Source organism: Calypte anna, chromosome Z (assembly GCF_003957555.1).
Source record: "Calypte anna isolate BGI_N300 chromosome Z, bCalAnn1_v1.p, whole genome shotgun sequence".
Classification (NCBI taxonomy): domain Eukaryota; kingdom Metazoa; phylum Chordata; class Aves; order Apodiformes; family Trochilidae; genus Calypte; species Calypte anna.
This window is the reverse complement of record NC_044274.1, coordinates 51,468,664-51,487,758: the sequence shown is the minus strand read 5'-3', so window position 1 is coordinate 51,487,758 and position 19,095 is coordinate 51,468,664. Positions and strand designations below refer to the sequence as shown.

The 19,095-nt window shown below is 36.7% G+C and overlaps 1 protein-coding gene across 6 annotated transcripts in view; it reads right to left on the bottom strand.

Annotated features, from left to right (window-relative positions):
- TENT2 (terminal nucleotidyltransferase 2) overlaps positions 1 to 19,095 on the bottom strand; it is a 45,622-nt gene that overhangs the window by 4,803 nt on the left and 21,724 nt on the right. For all 6 annotated transcript variants that reach the window (XM_030467758.1, XM_030467759.1, XM_030467761.1 and 3 more), the window contains 4 exons: positions 18,318 to 18,361; positions 11,980 to 12,116; positions 5,453 to 5,544; positions 791 to 870 (listed from right to left, as the gene is read on the bottom strand). In XM_030467758.1, the coding sequence (XP_030323618.1) occupies positions 791 to 870; positions 5,453 to 5,544; positions 11,980 to 12,116; positions 18,318 to 18,361 (353 nt within the window). The remainder of the gene's footprint in view (positions 1 to 790; positions 871 to 5,452; positions 5,545 to 11,979; positions 12,117 to 18,317; positions 18,362 to 19,095) is intronic.

Below are 19,095 nucleotides of genomic sequence, written 5' to 3'. Positions count from 1 at the left end.
ATGGATTCCTTAGGCTTCCTAAAAAAGTTCACAATAAATACTTGCAATTTTAAACAACTGTCATTCCTTATGGTTTGTAGTAAAGAGGAAATTTTATCAGAGCCAGGCTTCCAGACAGCAAGGATCAAAAAATTTGCTTTTACATTTTTTAGGCACACAGGTTTGAAAGCAATTTGTTAAGCAAAAACTCTGAACTGTAAAGTTCACCCTGATTTCACAGAACAGTGAGATAGCCCAGACTACTTTTTTGCAAACCACTGCTTTAGCAGATTCACAAAATCAAATATTTTATGTAAAACTATGTGAACAGTTCAACATTTTGTACACTAACATGGTTAAATAGAGAGAAAATGACATTTTTAACAGAACTAAAATGCAGAAAAGTTATCCTTTTCTGACCAAGGCAACAGCTTATAGAATTTGTATTGAAACAATGCTAAACACCTGGCATTGTTTTCCTTTTTGCTGGAAAAACCCTTAAAATATTTAAGGATTTGATTAACTGGAATAAACAGGAACCTCTAATGAGAGCATAACAGGGAATTCTAACGGGTTAAACCCAGGATCCAGTTCTGTACACTAATCCCTAGTTAAAACTACATTAGGAATAGTCAGAGATCTCAGTAAAACAGAATGGTGAATTTAAAAAAAAATACATTATATTAGAAAAAAAAATATTTAAATAGTATAAATCATAAAAAATATTCATAACACAAACATCAGGAACAGGCACATTAAATGAGCAGCATTTGTATAAAATGATTGCAATACTTAAATAAGTAGTTTTTACCTGGAGAAACTCATCTCTGATAATATTGAACTTCTGTTTTTCATGTACAGCTCTAGCAGTATTTGTCCCATCAAAGGGCTCTGCAAGAACAAACACAATTTAGAAGGCCTAAATAACCTAGAGCTAGGCTGTCTTCACTGTAAGAGCAAATAATCAAACAAAACCCAGAAGAGACAATATATCTTTGCTTCCCAAGAGTGTTTTGAGTGGATGATTCTATTTGCTTTTCAGTCTTTATTTCTACGTAACATTGATACAAAAAAGCCCCAAATCCTGAATGGTCTAACAGTATGTGATCTATAATAAAGTCATAGTATTACAGCTATTGAAGCATACTATAACCATGCTGGATTTATACATCAGTAATTATTTTTTCCTGTTTAATATATTGTGATGACATTACAAATTGTGATTTTGCATATTAGAATGTTTTGAAACTTACTTCACTTATGACTCAGAACTATCCACTGCAGATTCATCTCATTCAACAGCTTCTCAGTAAAATACCAGGAACTCAGAAAAATATTGTACCTTTTTATAGAAGTATGAACTGCTGTAAAAATATATCTTACCAGTACATACCTATTGTACAATTCTTATTTGTAAGTTAACAATTTGGGGCTTCTGCTTTCTAACAGAATTTAAATTTAAATTTAAGTTTAAGTTTATGTGATGCTTCCCCTTTTTTCCCCCCCTACCATAAGTAATGCTTTGGAACTTTTTGTGTTAATTGAAGGATTTTAAAAGTCAAAACATTAAAGCAATAGATGCTAAAAAATTAAAATGCAGAAACTATTATGATACACTACAAAACAGACTTCCTAGTCTTTTCCTAGTCTTTTTATGAGATAACTGCTTACGTAACATGCCATATTTCACAGTGGCAGAATGTATTAAAGTCAAGGGCCACAGAAGTATTTGCTAGATATGGCAGCTTTTTTGTTTAGTTCATTATGGATGGCTTTTATTCAAATAGGGACATACAGTAACATAAAACATTAAACTGACATCAGAAGCACTTACATCGCTATAGAATCACAGAATAGTAAGGTTGGACAATACCTTTAAGACCACCAAGTTATCCTAACACTGCCTAGGCCACCACTAAACCATGTCCTTAAGCACTATATCTACAAGTCATTTAAATACCTCCAGGAAGGGTGACTCGACCACCTCTCTGGGCAGCCGGTTGCAGCACCTGACTTCTCTTTCAGCAAAGAAATTTTTGCCAATACCCAACCTAGACCTCTCCTGGCACAACTTCAGGCCATTTCCTCTTGTCCTATCACTTGCTGCTTGGCAGAAGAGACTGACATCCACCTCGCCCCAACCTCCTTTCAGATAGCTGAAGAGAGTGATCAGGTTTCTACCTCAACCTCCTTTTCTTCACACTAAACAATGCCAGCTCTCTCAGATGCTCCTCATAAGACTTGTGCTCCAGACCCTTCACCAGCTTTGTTGCCCTTCTACAGACATGCTCTAGAACCTTGTAGTGTTTTCTTGCAGTGAGGGACTAAAAAAATGAAAACCAAAACCTCACCAGTGCTCTGTACAGTATATTATGGAGACTGGAATGCTAAATTTGGAACATGCTCCATGGGATTGGCTTTTCATTTCTGCAAGCTGTTTAAATCTATAAAGAAACTTTTTCATGCAATTAACATTGGATTTGCCAGGTTTCTGAAATGTTTCTTTTTAAAATGCCTGTAGTAGGCATTTACAGGCAGATTTATTTAACTTCAGAATGCATCATACATCCAGACTGGAACAGAAAAACTAGCAAGAAAATTAAAAAAGGCTTCAAGTCCTCTAACTTCCATGCATAATTTGACAAGGTGACCTACTGCCACTAAGAATTCCATGTCCCCTACCATGTGGAACAGCGCAGCATTTCTGTTGTGTCTTAAATGTGATGCTAATTGCTTCTTTAATTCTAGGATCTTCATGCACTTTATGCTGAACGAAGACATAAATATTTTTATAGCAATGAGAGCAAAGATGTATAATCTTCTGAAACCATCAGAAGAAAAAATGGTGCGTTAGTCACAAAAGCTGACTCACATCTTCCCTTTACTCTTCCTGCATATCTACTGTCAAAAGACAAACTCATAGCCTGAAGTGAAGTAAGAATTTTGCAATCAACTAGTATTTACACCACTACATTTTCTAACCATCTCAACAGTGAGAGTCCATCATTACTTATCTTGTTCACACAGATGAGAATATTCAAAGAGAAAAAATACAACCTCAGCACTCATGCCTGAGGGAAAGGCTAAAGGGGATCATCTTTCCAAATGAAAATACCAGAAATCTTAAAATTTCAGAACTGCTAGAAAACAAGCTCTGAAGAATTATTTTCAGAATTATTTTTCACATGTGGATCTGAAAGATTTAGAAGTACAGTTACAAATCAGGTGCAGCTTAGACAGCCTCTGATCCAGTTTCCCTAACTATTGATTTGTCTCACAAATCACCATTTTAGTAGCTTTTCCAAACTGTCTCTTTTTCAGTAGGAGAGTGTATGATGTTATTTGGTATAGACTTAATAGATTTAAATGAAAACAAGGACAGTCACTAGCAATTTAGAGCTTATGACAAGGGATGTCAATAAACACCAGCTAAAAGCAGTGTTCTCTGTATCCTCATAATGGTAAAAACCTGCCAGATTTTAAACTGTCTGAAAAGCCCATCTCTACTATATTTGATTCTCTAACAGCAGAAATAGAAGTCAGGATGAGTTTTATAGACCAATAAAATTAAAACAAAACACATTTTTCCCTCTCATTGAGCCTAGAGGTGTGCTCAGGTGGCCAAGAAAGCTAACAGCATCCTGGCTTGCATCAGAAATAGTGTGGCCACAGAAGGGAAGTGACTGTACCCCTGTAATCAGTAATGGTGCGGCCACACTTTCAATCCTGGGTTCAGTTTTAGGACCCTCAGAACAAGCAAGCTGATGAAGGGTCAAGGGAACTAATCGTTCAAAAAAAGGCAGAAGGCATTGTGATTGTTTAGTTTGGAGAAGAGGAGACTGGGGGGAGACCTTATTACTTTAACTACTTGAAAGGAGGCTGTAGTTCAGTAAGTTTTGGCCTCTTCTCCCAAGTAAATAGCATTAGTAGTATAGAAAATGGCCAAAAGTTGCATCATTGCAGGTTCAGGCTAGATATTAGGAAGATTTTACTTATTGAGAGTAGTCAGGCACTGGAATGGGCCGTCTATGGAGGTGGTGGGGTCACCATCCCTGAAGGTATTAAAAAAAAGAGTAATGAGGTACTTAAGGACATGCTCTTGTGGGCAAGGTGGTTTCTTCTGGGTTGATGGACTCTGATCTTAGAGGTCTCTTCCAACTGTGACAGTTCTGTGATTCTGTAAACACAGTGCTACATACAGAATTATGGCAAATTGCAGGGATAAACTCATGTAATTTATTAATAGATTTTTTCAAATGTTAATAAAATATTTGCAATAATATTAATTACTGACATTTGAATTTACTAACTGGAAAATCTGACAAAGACTTGGAAACCAGAATATGCTGACACGTTTAGCTAGCTTTTAAAGGCTTCCTCTCAAAGTACACAGAAGTTTATTTACATACTTTGTTAACCTAGCTTAGCTCATCAGCTGATAAAACATGAAGCCTGCTTTGAGCTGAAATGGGAAATGAAAATTTTCCCTTCCAATTTAGAGGTGAAAACTTGGTATGTGAAGCCAACACCCACTCTTGGAGAAGTCCTGAAGCACATCGTAAGAGGAAAGAATCAGGTATGTCACCTATAGTTAATTTTGGTTTTTTAATAGTGCAAATGCAAGATTCATTCTTAAGGAAAATTTGTACATAATCAAGCCTATTTGGTACAACTTCTAAAATGCTTCTAAAATGCATGCTGATATTCTACTTTCCAGGCTGACAAAAGAAAGCTGAATTACTAAGCTCCTCTGTAATGTCAAAAAACCCAAGAGCTTGAAACACCTGGCCCCAGCCCTTCATCTCCTAGGAATGCTCACTGTTCATCTTACCCATGCAGATTCCCTACAACTCTTGACAGGCATCAAGAGGTTCCCTTTAGAGTGCTACTGCCCAGTTCAGCCTCTAGTAAGAATGCATGAGACCTTCAACTCCAAAAGGTACCCCTATATTTACTCTCCAGTTCTGGAGGGCATCACATAGTCTCTGCAGAAAATGTTCATTCAGAAATTAGCCAAAAACAGTAGCCACTCGTAGGAGTTGGGACGTCAGGGCATTTCTAGATCAAGAAATATCCTAAGAAAGGAATCTGGGTATGTGCACCATTTGTTTTTTTAGAAGCTCAGTCTTGGCAAAACTGACAACTGTTTCTGTAGAGAAGCAAAACACACACTTTCATAAAGGCCATTCCTTGTCAAAGTCCTAATCCCTGTTCCAAAAGTAACAGGGCAATGAACGCTCATGAAGAAAAGGTCAGGAGAACTATTTTTAAACACTACAGAACTTAAAGCTTCCTTCTCAAATGTTTCTGATGGGACTGTTTCCAAAACTATTCACATTGATTCAACTTCATTTTCTACATAAATACATTACATGTGTACATTATTAAAACACAATAAAGTAAGGTCTAATTGACAGATCTATGCACTTACTGTCTTAATAGTTAAAAATGATAAAGCAGCTTTATATTTTACCTTCTACACAAATAAATTTGTTTCTCCATTCAGAACCATCAGGTCTTGGAATAGCTTTGGCCTCACGAACTGAAATAATTTGATGGCTCCAACTAGGGAAAAGGAAAACAATTTGAAGAACTTTTAACTATTGATTCTAAATTAACAATACCAGTTTACATTAAAAACGTGACAAACTGCTACAACACAGTACTTTATTACAATGACTAATATAGTGTAAAAATCTGATCTTTATAATTCACTTATTATATAAGAGTAAGGAATGATATGTAGGAAACAAGAAAAATTTTCCACAAACAGAAGTTTATTTAAGAAAACACCCACAAAACAGAGTATTATAGCTATCCATGAGAAGACTAATTCACAACAGAGTATTTTTTTTCAAAAAAGTGTCACCTTTAATATGGACACCTAGATTTCCTTCCAAGTTCAAAAGAAATGATAGCCTCAAATCTACCTTCAGAAGTTTCCATAAGGAGAAAAGGAATGTAAGTGCAGATGGAAGTCTCACAATGCACTCCATTAAAAAATATTCAGCAGTATAAAAATATATAATAGAATCCTGGAATGGCTAGGGTGGGAAGGGACCTTTAAGATCACCTAGTTCCAACCCCCCTGCATTGGCAGGAACACCTTCCACTGGATCAGGTTGCTCAAGGCCCCACCCAGCCTGGACTTGAACCCTTGCAGTGAGGGGGCGGCCAAAGCTTCCTTGAGCAACCTGTTCCAGCATCTCACCATCCCCACAGAAAAGAGTTCCTAATGTCTAAACTAAATCTCCCCTCATAAAATTTGAAACCATTGCTCCTTGTCCTCTTGCTGCACACCCATGCTAAAAGCCCTACCCCAGCTTTCTTCTAGGCCCCCTTCTGATACTGGAAAGCCACTTAAGGTCACCTCAGAGCCCCCTCTTCTTCAGGCTAAACAATCCCAACTTCCTCAGCCTGGCTTCATAGGGGAGGTGCTCCAAGCCCCTGATCATTTTTGTTGCTCTCCTCTGGACACACTCAAAGACCTCTATGTCCTTCTTATGTTGGGGACTCCAGAACTGGGCATGGGCCTCTAGATGGGATCTCATGAGAGCAGAGCAGAGGGGGAGAATCACCTCCCTCAGCCAGCTGGCCACACTTCTCTTGATGCAGCCCAGGACACAGTTGGCTTTCTGGGCTGCAAGTGCACATCGACAGCTCATGTTAAGTCCTGGTTCACTATCACCCCTAAGTCCTTCTCAAGGCTGTCCTCAATCCTTTCTCCTCCCAGCCTGTATTTGTACGTGGGATTGACTCAACCCAGGTGCAGAACTTTGCACTTGGCCTTGCTGAACTTCAGGCAGTTTGCATGATCCCACTTCTCAAGCCTGTCAAGGTCCCTTTGGATGGCATCTGTTCCCTCCAGCATGTTGGCTTCACCACCCAGTTTGGTGTTGTCAGCAAACTTCCTGAGAGTGCTCTTGATTCTACTGTTCGTGTCAGCAAGAAAGATGTTAAACAGCACTGGTCTGACCATCTACCCTTGAGGAACACCACTCATCCCACATCTCTATTTGGACACAGAGCCATTGATCACAGCTCTTTGGATGTGACAAATAGAGATAGCTTGCTTACAGGCCAACATTCCTTGCACGAGGAACATATTATTAGAAAGCACCAACACTTTGCATATGCTGAATTTTAGACCCACTACAAGTGTAACAGAACAAGAACCCAAATATATTTTTTAAGATATTCTACTGATTTCTGCACTCAATTTTACAACAATAAAATGGTAGGAAGCAATCACACTGAAAAAGGAGTACCAGGCAGATTACAGGGCAATCTTTACAAAGTGCCAAGCACCTTTACCATGCTTGTCACAATAATATGCCACATATAATGGAAACAAAAGGAAACACTTGCAGTTTTATGTTCTTAACCACCCATCCAGTTTTCAGCTGCTTAATGAAACCAGGAAACTACAGTAACAGTGAAACATCTGGATCATCAACAATGTATCACCATATGGCCTGAACAACTGGGACATAGAATTAGCTGGGCAGTGTGCTGCTAGCTGTGCGCTGGTGTCATGTACGCTTAACATCATCTCCCGACTGAATCAATCTTTTGACATCATGCAAAAAGAGAGGATCTTGGCTGGGTGCAACTACAGTAAATCTCTAAATATCAACTGTAAATCAAAATACAGTCTACAATTCACCAGTTAAATCTGGAAGAACTTTGTGCTGTCAGCAGATCAGCTGTCATAACTGCATTAAGTCAGTGGTGATAAGACAGTTTGCACCAGCTAAAAAGTCTCATTAAATGTTCAGTAACCCTGTCATAGTAACAAAATCAGCCTGAATTAGAAACGAAATACCAATAGCAAACAATCTGTGTATCAATTTCAACCATTCTGGCTTGCACACAGTAACTCCCTTATTGACAACAAAGAAAAATTCTCTGCAAACACATTTTCAATCCATATGTTCAAAATAGCCTATTTCACTTATCAGTTATTTCTGGTGTTACTGCTCACATTACATATGTGCTCCTCATGGAAAAAGCAAGAATTTGAAAGAAAAAGACCAGGCACTTCCAGGTATAAAATCCAAGTATAGGAATACACTAGAAACAAATTAAAAAGCTTGCATTTTCCAGAATTCTTGTAAGTCAAAGTCACTTGCATAAACATGCTAAGATGGGTACAAATTGCAGATGTATTTAATATACTATTTAAAAAAATATATATTCCTTTATTAACTGACCAATTCTAGCCTGAGGAGAGCCATGAACAACTGAATTTTATATTTTTGTCACAATAACATAACCAATCTTTTATCACGTTGAAATATAACTTAATCACTGAATGATCTTAAAAAACTGTTATGTAACTTGAAACAATAAATTAAGACAAGTACAGTCACAAAGGACAATCTCTAGGTTCCTCAGCAGTAACTGCAGGGGAGCAAGGCCTTGCTTCAAGGTCTTCCTCTGTAAAGAGACAGCCAAGTGAAAACCTGCTGCCTTCACTCACAGGCACAGAAATGAAATCAGACGCTCCCTCCAGAGGGCCTGGTAAACACAGACCAGTTTCCAAATACTTTCTTTTGAGAACACCTCCTTACATTTCTTACTTGGTCACATTCATGTCATGATCAGCAGACCTTTTGGTAGTTTGAAACACTTAAAAGTTAAAATGGAGTTGTAAGTGTAGATTTAGTCAGCTGTATCATGTGAAACGCTATGCAGACTTAACTCTTTAGAGCTAGTTAATTATACAACCACGTCAGTAAATCAAGCTTTGCCATACATAGTCTGTAAGCCCAACATATGCGTCAACTTACAAACCACATTTCAAGTAAGGTATGAAGGGGGACAAAAATTACTTCTTATGGACACACCAAAAATCCTAGAGAAGGACTGTGGAATATGCACTATTTCAATACATGGTGATCAACAACTGTCTGAAAGAGGTTACATTCCAAACAAACCAAATTAAAGGTGGGACAAGAAGAAAAACTTATTCCTGGCTGCACAGCATACAAGGTTCATGCTTCTTCCTTTGTGCCATTCCTGTTTCTTCCTTTTTAAGGTCCCATCCTGCTCTAAATACTACACGAAAGAAAATGAAACATAGATTTTAACCGAAATACCTACTGGCACTTTCTAGACAGAGGGAGAAGTTTAAAACAATGTATATCTCCATCTTCATTTCATCTACCTGATCAGTATGTGTCAAATGGTTAATCAGTTAAGCATTCTAGGGAGGTGGCATCAATGATTCATTCTGTCCAAAATTATTGTCTTTACACAGGATCTGAACATACTTGATTGCATACTGATCTTTCAGCAAAACACATCCTATATATCAAATCTGGCAGTCCTGTGTTCCCCTCCATAGAAGCAATCTACAAGAGTCACTTTATGAAAACCATGTATTTTCTTCACTAACCTGTTCATCAAACACATTACAGTTCAATAGCAGAAGTTCTCTGGCACAGTACAGATCATTTTAAGGTGACCTAACTTAATAGTCAAAAAATCTGGAGTATAATCTCAGCATTTTCATACATAAACCCACTAGTACATGTTTTATAGGGAAAGACTAACAAAAAATTGTAATAGCAATGAGAATATTCATCACATTCAGGAGCAAAATACTAGTTCATCCACAGGAGGCAGAATTAACAGCATCCTGTGTCGTATTTTTTTAACTCTTACTCTCCTTCCCACCTATAACAGTCTCTCCATCAGCAATCTCAAGATAAGTCACAGTGGATAGTGGACACTGCTTCTTTTCATTGGCTGGCTATCTTCCCCACACAACTGTTTAAACATTGTGTTCTGCCTTCCCTTCCCTAGCACTGGCATTAATTGGGGTTCCTCTTCTCCAGACAATTACCAGTTTTTATGAAACTACATGTAATTTTAGTGCTGGGACACAAACCCTATTCCTTTCAAACAGGACTTATAGTTGTCAGGGATACACAGATTGTCAAGTAAACAGTACATCTGACTAAGTTTTATTTCTGTAACAAAAAGGATTAAAAATAATATAAATAATATGTATGAGGCATTAGGTGCCTCATCTCCTGCTAAGAATTCTCAGCTATTTTACATTTTCAGCAGAGCAACTTCAATGACTATTTTTCACGAGGCTTTGCTTTTGAGTTTTCCTTGGATTTTAGTTTTTGGGGTTCTTTTTGATTGGTTGGTTGATTTTTCTTGTAGGGTTTTTGTTGTTTATATGCTTTATAAAAAGTACCACCAGACATATGTTTACGTACTAAACAAGTGTTGAAGTACTAAGCAGGAAACATAAGCCAGATACTCTTTGTTGCTTTTCTTCCCTTGACACCAATACCTATCCTATCTTCATTGTCAACTTTTTCAAGCTTTGCTTAACTAGAAGCATTCCTGTTCATCTCTGATTAAATTTAGGAAACATTAAAGGACATAGAGATCTTTGATCATGCCCAGAGGAGAGTCACTGGAATGATCTGTGGGCTGGAGCACCTCTCCTGTGAAGCCAGGCTGAGGAAGATGGGATTGTTCAGCCTGGAGAAGAAGAGGCTCCAAGGTGATCTTATAGCAACCTTACAGTATCTGAAGGGGCCTATAAGAAAGCTGGGGTAGGGATGTACACACTACTAGTGTGTAGTGAGAGGACAAAGGAAATGGTTTCAAATGTGAAAGAGGGGAGATTTAGGGAAGATTTAGACATTAGGAAAAAAATCTTTTCTGTGAAGGTGGTGAGATGCTGGAACAGGCTGCCCGAAGTTGTGGCTTCACCCTTCCTGGAAGTGTTCAAGGACAGGTTGAATGGGGCCTTGAGCAACCTAATCCAGTGGTGGGAAGCTGGAGCTTGGTGATCTTTAAGGTCTGTTCCTACCCTTTTTAATTCTATGAAAAGAAATTTACTTTCATATATGAGAGATTGACAGCTCATTATACAAAGTATAGTAAAGGATGCATTTAGCACACACATGAAGAAACTGACAATAGCATCCTGCAGTATCTTTTAAGTTAGCAAAAACCACCTTGCCAGCAGAAAAGACAACTACTCATCAGAAACCTTTAGGACAAAACAACGTTCTTTTATCTCAGAGTCAGGCTTAAGCAGGCACAAAGTACAATTAGATTATGAATTGCCACAAGCCTTAGAGATTTAGCTTACATATTCCACAGGTGGTGTACAGCCCATTGCTATTTTCTTAGAGGGGCTTCACGAATGTTCACTTCTAACAGTGAAGTAAAATATGAACACTTGAAAAATCTTGAGTACCCAGTTTTTCTTCTTCTAGGAAACTGATCTGGTGCACACACACAGGACAGCAACATATATAAACCAACTGTGTCAGAAGCAAGTTCTTTAAAAGGTCTTTAAGCTTGCTGAAATAATTTATTTTATATTTTATACAGACAAGTACTTTTTATAAGAAATTCTCAAGCTGCAATTTGGCAAAATGTTCACGATATAATTTTCTCAGTTGCTCTCAAAACTTTAGTTTCTCCTTTTCTACAGTAACATCCAGATGCCAAAATAAAACTGAAATTCTAACAAACCAACAAGGTCAGTGACTGAACTACAGATGGGTGAATTCTTCACTAGGTGTGGCCTATATTGATCTATATTATAGTCAAAGTAAGGAGTCTGATATTTCCATTGATTCGGGGTGACAGAAGACAAGCATAGCTATTGAAGTGCAAATAATCCATATCAAAACTGGTATCCTAAACTACAACTAAGAAAACCGGTTTTTCTCACAAATAGGTAGGTAATTTTAAAATGGTGTAATATAACAAAACCAAGATATTTTTAAAGGACAGAGCTCTCTAGCTTCTGGCAGCTAATTTACAGGCTAGGATGCTTGGCTAAACAAAAGATGCCAGACATTCTCCATCAGCATTCCTATTGTCCTTTAGTATTTTCATCTGTTTCCTCTCCCTTAGCTATCACTTCTGCTTTCTCCTCAAGGGTTCTAGAGTCTTGATATACAGAATAGAAGGAATCCAAGTTTTGCTTATTTTAAAACTAATTTTACTACTTACTCAAATTCTGTGGCATAATATTTGAAGAAGCCTATTAGCAAATCCCCAAGGCTTGATCCATTTTTTGAGATGTAAGGAGGAATGGTATATGGAACTTGATGAACAAGATGCAACTGCATAGCAGGATCAAAAGATTCCTGTCGAAATAAAACCAGAGTATGTATATAAACACACACAGAGCTTTCATCTAGGTGTATGTATTTTTCACACACACAAAAAAGTTGCCTATCATTTGCTTATTAGAAGTTCATGGACAATGTACCAGCAAAGGACACTACTTCTCTTGTGGTCCTCTCTTGGATTCTAGTTACTCACCCTGAACTCAGGTAGACCATCTTCCACAGGAGTTTCCAAGACTATCACTTGCCTTCTGCTTGCTAAAGAATTTAAACAAGGGAGAATCTCTGCACTAGAGTTGCATTTACATGCTTGTAAAATCCCATGAGAAGAAGCTAAGGTAGACTCCACTGAGCTGGCTGCAGTTGAGAGAGTCCAGGTGAAGCTAGCATACTTCTCTGGTACAGAAACAATCAAAATGGAAGGCCTGACATTTTTTCCTATAGCAGAGTCAAAATTGCGTATGACAACCAGTGGCTCTAATATGAACCTGCATCCCCCCACATAATGAGTTCAAAGACTGCAGCAGCACCTCTTCTAGCCAACCTATCTCAAAGAATAATTTAAAAAACCCAGTTATACAAAAAAGCTTAATACACAGAACACAAAACTAAAGCTGAAGCATGTTTTATGGAGGGAGTGGAGATAGTCAGGTTTGCTATAGACAAAACTCACTATGGCTATCTTAGAAAGGAACAAGACTAAATTAACATGATTTTAGGTTTGCTATGCTGTTCGGGTGTGCACGGCAACCTTCAGGTTCTTCTAAGAAACTGTGGTATCAGAGCAGAACATACCTTTTCTTGCTACGAAAACAATGTTTAAAACCTGGTAATGCCAGGACTGTGTTGTGTATTTTGAGGAAAATTAACCCAAGATATACAAGAGCAAGACTTACATTTAGATAAAGAAATTAATATTTGTAAATTTAGGAACCAACTCAGTCATTACTGCGTCTCCACTCCCACTCATTTTTTATTTTGAAGAGTAGTATCAGGCATGACTCCAACTTTACTGTACTAGAGCATCACTGGAAGCACTGTAATGCATGGTCAGAGCTGGTAGTGCCTCCTCTCAGATAAAGGTGGTTATTGACCAAACCAGGAGGTCTGCAAGGTTTGGGATCCACCTCCTCTTTTGTCACTTCCAGCAAAATTTCCTGGAACCTTCTGCAACACCTCCTGTGAAAAAAGGCCATTCTTCCAGCTACAAAAAATTTCAAGTCTTGTTCTCTCACAATACACTGTTGCTTTTAAAACACTATTATAGTAATCAGATTTCAGAATTCAACAGATTACAATCCAACAGAACACACAAAAACCATGGAGATAAACAGACACAAAGAGCAGATATGCAGCATATAAACATCTAAAAGGGCAACAGCTGTTTCTGTGTTATATACTATATACAATTTTAACCTCAAAGATAAATAGGTACTAGAGTGAAAGTCACTTGCCCTGGTTTGTCCATTCCCAGAAAGTTACAGAAGAGTCCCAACAAATACATTTAGTATTAGCAATAAAAAAGCTAATGAGGAAAGGGACACGGGGATAAAAAAGAAATGAGAACAATGGCTGTTGACTTCCAAAAAAATACAAAACAGAAATGCAATAGAATTACTATAAAAGACATCTACTAAGACTAATAAATATTTGGAGGCGTCAGTCTTTTTTGAAAAGGAAAACAAGATTATTTTTTTTATACTTTGTATGTTCAGATGCCTGAGAACTTCTCAATTGCAATTAAAAAATGCTGCAACAATGAGGCTGGCATATTAAGAAGCTAAAAGTTAGACTTTGGGATATGATTTTTCAGAATAATAAAGAAGCTATTTGCTTTACCACTAAGTAGAAGCTTAGAGAAGATTTTGATTTTTCTCACTGATCTTGACCTAAAATAAATTTTGGTTACCTGTTATAGATTGGTCACAATTCATTACTTTTTGTTAATGTTTGTACATCATTTCAGTAAGAAAAAAAATCAGTTATACTCATAGCTGAATATATCAAATATAGTTGTAATAAAAATTACAGCAAAAGGGAGGTTACATGTATGCCTGTGTGCGTATACTTGCATCCAGAAAAAATGGAAGAGCAAAAGGATATCAAATACAACTTCATCCAAACATAATCCACACAATTTTTTTCAGTAGGATGTAAGAAGTTAATGAAATAGGAAGTTACAAAACCTTGCAGAGTATTAAAATCACAAATTGATCACTATGGCAGAAGCATAGTCCAGGATGAAAGGATTTTTCAGGATACTTAATTTTTCTGTTTTTTCACTAAGCTTGCAACTGATCAAAAGTCATGTGAGCAGCACTGGTAAAACTGAAACACTCCTAAGAAGCAGGAAATATACTACATTCCAAAGATTGGCATCCATGGCAGAAGAGATAAAACTTCTACCCTGCATTAGAAGGCAGTTTGTGAAATTTTCATCAAGTAATTTGGATTAAAACTCTTAAATTCTGCAACCTAAAATCATGATGTTTAATTTTTCTTTCAAATTCAAATTCAAGTTAAGGAAGATTACAGTTCCAAGTTTTACCATGGATACTAAATACACTTGCCTCACAAAGGTCAGGCAAATAAAAGTTTTCCTTACTCAGAAGGGTTTTGCCTTCAAAAAATAAATGCATATTATTCAATACAAGTGTAAAATACTAGTAAAGATGCAAATTACAGTCTGTAACAGCTGATCAGTAAAATTTCCAACCACTTAGCTTAGAGACTCATGTATAAATAATTCACATCTCCACTTGTTATAGGGGTTATACTACTATGAAAATGACTCTTGAAAAGACACTTAGGTAAAATAAAACAGAAAGCCCTACTGAAACTACTTTTCTGCAAGAAGGTGTTTTTTTTAATACTAACTAAAGCAAACTGCTAATCACATGTTTCTGATACTGTTAGTCAGCTTATTTTAACACTACTAGTTGCTGATCATCATAAGGAAAAAAAAAAAAGCATCCTTCAAACTACCTGAGTTTCAAGTAGGCCTCCCCTTAAGTTTCCCCTTCTTAATTTGCAAAAAGGCAAAAAAATCAGCTTATTTTAAAACTAGTCATTAAGTTGCTTCCTTTTCCCTTTCCTCATGCCATCTTAAGACATGGAAAAGAAATTCAGGATCTAACTGAGCAACAAATACAAATGAGCTATCCATTTTTTCAAAATACCCCAGAAAATCAGAATTACAAAGCCTTTCTTCCTTTTTTGCTAGATCTCTGATCTTTACCTTGGCTGGCTGATTTCTCAAGGAAATACTAACATTCAGGAATATGTTCCAAGTTCAAGCTACGTAATGCTTACATATATTCTCATTTCACACTACACACTGGAAAGGATCACGAGAGTACACATAAAAAAATCTTTGTATTTGAGTATTTTGATGCACAGTAAGTTTAACTCTGAGTGTACAGGATTCTTCCTTCAAAAAAGTTCAAGTATCTTAAGGTACCTTGCTATTTTTTGGACAGGTATCTATAGACAGACTTCCACACACAGACTTCCACAGTCTTAACTTTTTAACTCATGTTTATATTTTAAAACTGCAACTTCAGAAGTGAAGCAAATGGTGGCAACTTAGGGACTGACTCCCATGCATGAAGGAGCTACAGTAAGCACTCTCTCATGTTCAGCCCTACCCTTCATAAGATATGACTCCTCATGAAGCCAAGACAGTAGAAATAAATACATGCCCATGCTAGGGTCCATGAAGTTCAAAATGCAGAGCACTAGGGAAGACCCACCTCCATGTGCCTCAACAGGTTCTCCAGAGCTCAGCTGTAAAATTGTTGACTTGAAGGCAAGTTCTACTTAGGTATCAGAAGTGATCAATGCATTTTGTGGGCTTCTCTCATCTACCTTATCTGTAGGGGAGGGGGCAGGAAGCTCCAGAAACCAACCTTACATCTATTATAGTTCAGTGCTCCCTTTCAGCTTGCAGATGCAAAAACACATCAGCCTGGTGTCAGCTGGAGATTCCTCCATGGCAACAGAATGGACAGGGGGGCAGGTCTGGTGGCTTCCCAACCACCCTTCACATCTGCAGCAGGGATATAGTAAGTTACAGAATCTGCCTTTTCTTTCTCATTGAAAGTAAGCAGGTCTCTTTTACATGGAATCTATAATTCAAAACATGCAGTTTCCTTCAAGAAGCTGCAGAAAAAGTTGAATATTTGATTTAGAAAAAAAATAGATTGTAAAGAGGGTGGTTTGTTTCGGAATGGGAGAAGCAGAACTTTTGTGTAGCATAAGGATGGAGACACAGCTTTGACTGGCTGCAACCACAGGAAAAAACATGGTTTCTTTGAATACCAGCATTTGCTTGTGCTTGGTAATTACTACTGCAAGTTACAAGACCAGAATTGTCGTGGTGTATCGCTCATTTTCAATTTCTTTAAGCTATTAGTATTTAGAAATTGTAACATTCAAAATTTTTAAAGACTTGTACTCTTAATGGAGATAGTAGACCAAAAATGTATTTGCAAATTTATAGGGTAATAAAAAAAAAATTACTCTATAGTTTTGATTTGATTCCATAGTAAGTATGTATAAAAAAACCCCAAACCTATCTTTACTAGCAATCCTAGCATATTTAGTCTCTTTTCCAAAGGGAAGATAACTAGCAACAGCTCTGTTGAAACATGTTTTCATCCTATTCAAGCAGGGTAGAAAATTTTGTTCTCACAGCTGTGACCTAGAAAGATAGTAACTTGCAAGTGATTTACTGCTTTGTCATGACCCAACATAAAACCTTGCATTTAGTACAAATCAATAAATTTTTCAGCCTATGGAATTATATAGTCTTATTTTTATAATAATTTAAGCCATTAATATTTGTGTAATGCTCTGAAGTTCTAATTATTAAAACACTACAAACATAAATGTTTTGCATTATTATTACAAAGTAGTAGACATTACAAAGGAGTAATTATTACAAAGGAGTCAAAAGTTACCAATTCTTAGTTGTTCTCTTTAAATTATATGCTACACAAACCTCAAAATATTACAGCATATGAGCTTTAAGTAAACACTAATTAGCTAGCTTAGCAGTTAAAGACCCCCATCATAGCTAAGTGTAAAAGAATTGGAAAAGCAGCTTCAAACACTTTTAGACATTAACAATGATGACATTAGAAATTACCCAGTACAGTAAAATACTGGAGGAAAATTAAAGACCATAAAATTCAGCACAGGTATGCCTAAGCAGGCTTAAAAAATATAAATAAAACTGCAGTGTTATTATGGCTCAAAGCTTTCTTTTGCATCTTGATTTTCCTAATTACCCAAAATGGTTGACACCATGGTATTTTCTCCCTGATGTACAGTGCCATCAAATATTCCCATTTTGGCAATACATGAAATACATGCAAAAGAAAGAATAGCTTTCCGATGCTACCTCAGTACAATTATCAGCAACAGTAAAAAAAACATACATAGACAGGGACACCAAACTATGGCAACTACAAATAACAAAACATTTTAAAAGTGACAAGAGAGGAGATGTAAAGAGTAAGCATTGAAGAATTTCTCTAAATAAGCTACAGCACAAAACTACATAGCAGAAGCTCTATGGTCCCCAGAAAAAAAATTTAGGAAGGTAGCTTTTCTTTCAGGGTAATTTTGCTTACAGTAAGCCTTGCTACTATATTCCTGATTTGGTAGTGGATCACAGCATATCAAATCTGGAAATCAAGAGTATGATCTGGACATAACAGCCAAGTCCCAAAAAGATGGTTTCTTGTCGAACTGAAAGCCAATGTTGTTAAGTCTCAAAAGTCTCCTTAGTAAAGGAGACAATTCATTTACTCTCTGTACGCAGAAATATCAAGCAACTCAACAGCTGTGGAAAGGTATGGAATTGTGGAATACAACAGGATAGAAAAAACATTACTTAACATATTTTTAAGTAAGAATCAGAAAGTTACAGATGACGCAGGGTTACTTTTCAGGCCAGCATAAAGAGAATTAAATGAGCAGCTTTTATTAGCAATTGTTTTCCACAGTGTGTGAAATATTCTCACACATCACAAGCTTTTTTCACTAAACAAATGATCAAAAGCAGCAAATAACCTTTTCCACGCTAATGTATAGTATCAATGACCAGCCTCAGTGTTTAACTTTATCCATTAGAGGTATTTAAGAATTCATATATTTTTAAATGAGCAGCTTTACAAACATATATGATGTAGTAAATTTGTAAGAAACACTTACTGGGTAATTTTTTTGGAGGGATGGAAGGATGGGTTCAGGTAGGGCTATAAAAAAAAAAGTTTAAAGTTGCTGTGATTCATGCATTTCACAGGAAACAATATAACATCAGCTACACCAAAGGGTTGGACTGCAATTTCATTTTAAAAACATCTATCAAGAACTTAACTTGTATGCACTTTGTAAAGTAAAACTTATTAATCAAATCCTTCTGTTACTCCATCTTGTATAGAGTAGTATAAGGATTTAATTCAGCTAAGGGAAACTGTTACTAAGATACTACTACTTGCAGAGGACATGAAAAATTCTACAGCAGCTGGACGTGACTTGTAAAGTTAATTTTAATTCATAGCTGTAAGAAACTCATCTAGATTCCCAAGGGGGAAAAAAACAGATCTTAAGCTAATTTTTTTTTCTGCATCTAATAATGTATGATTCTACTACAGCATAGGAAGTCTCTAGATACTGCAAAAGCACACATTCTTGAGCTGCAAAGTATTACACACTAAGTCTCCAAATGTAACTTAGTGATAAAATGCCTAATACAATTACGTAGGCATTGCTAGCAAAATCACCACAAAATACATAAAATCTTAATGCTGTTAGCTGCTCTACTAAATGGCAAACAAGTTATAAAGATTATGCAGACATCAACAATATTAACAAAGACAAAATGAACTAAACAACTGTAACTTTAATGAGAATCATGGATGGGGAGAGCATCTATTGCACAATACAAACAAGATAAAAACTTCTCCCAAGTTAGGTGGTTCTACATATA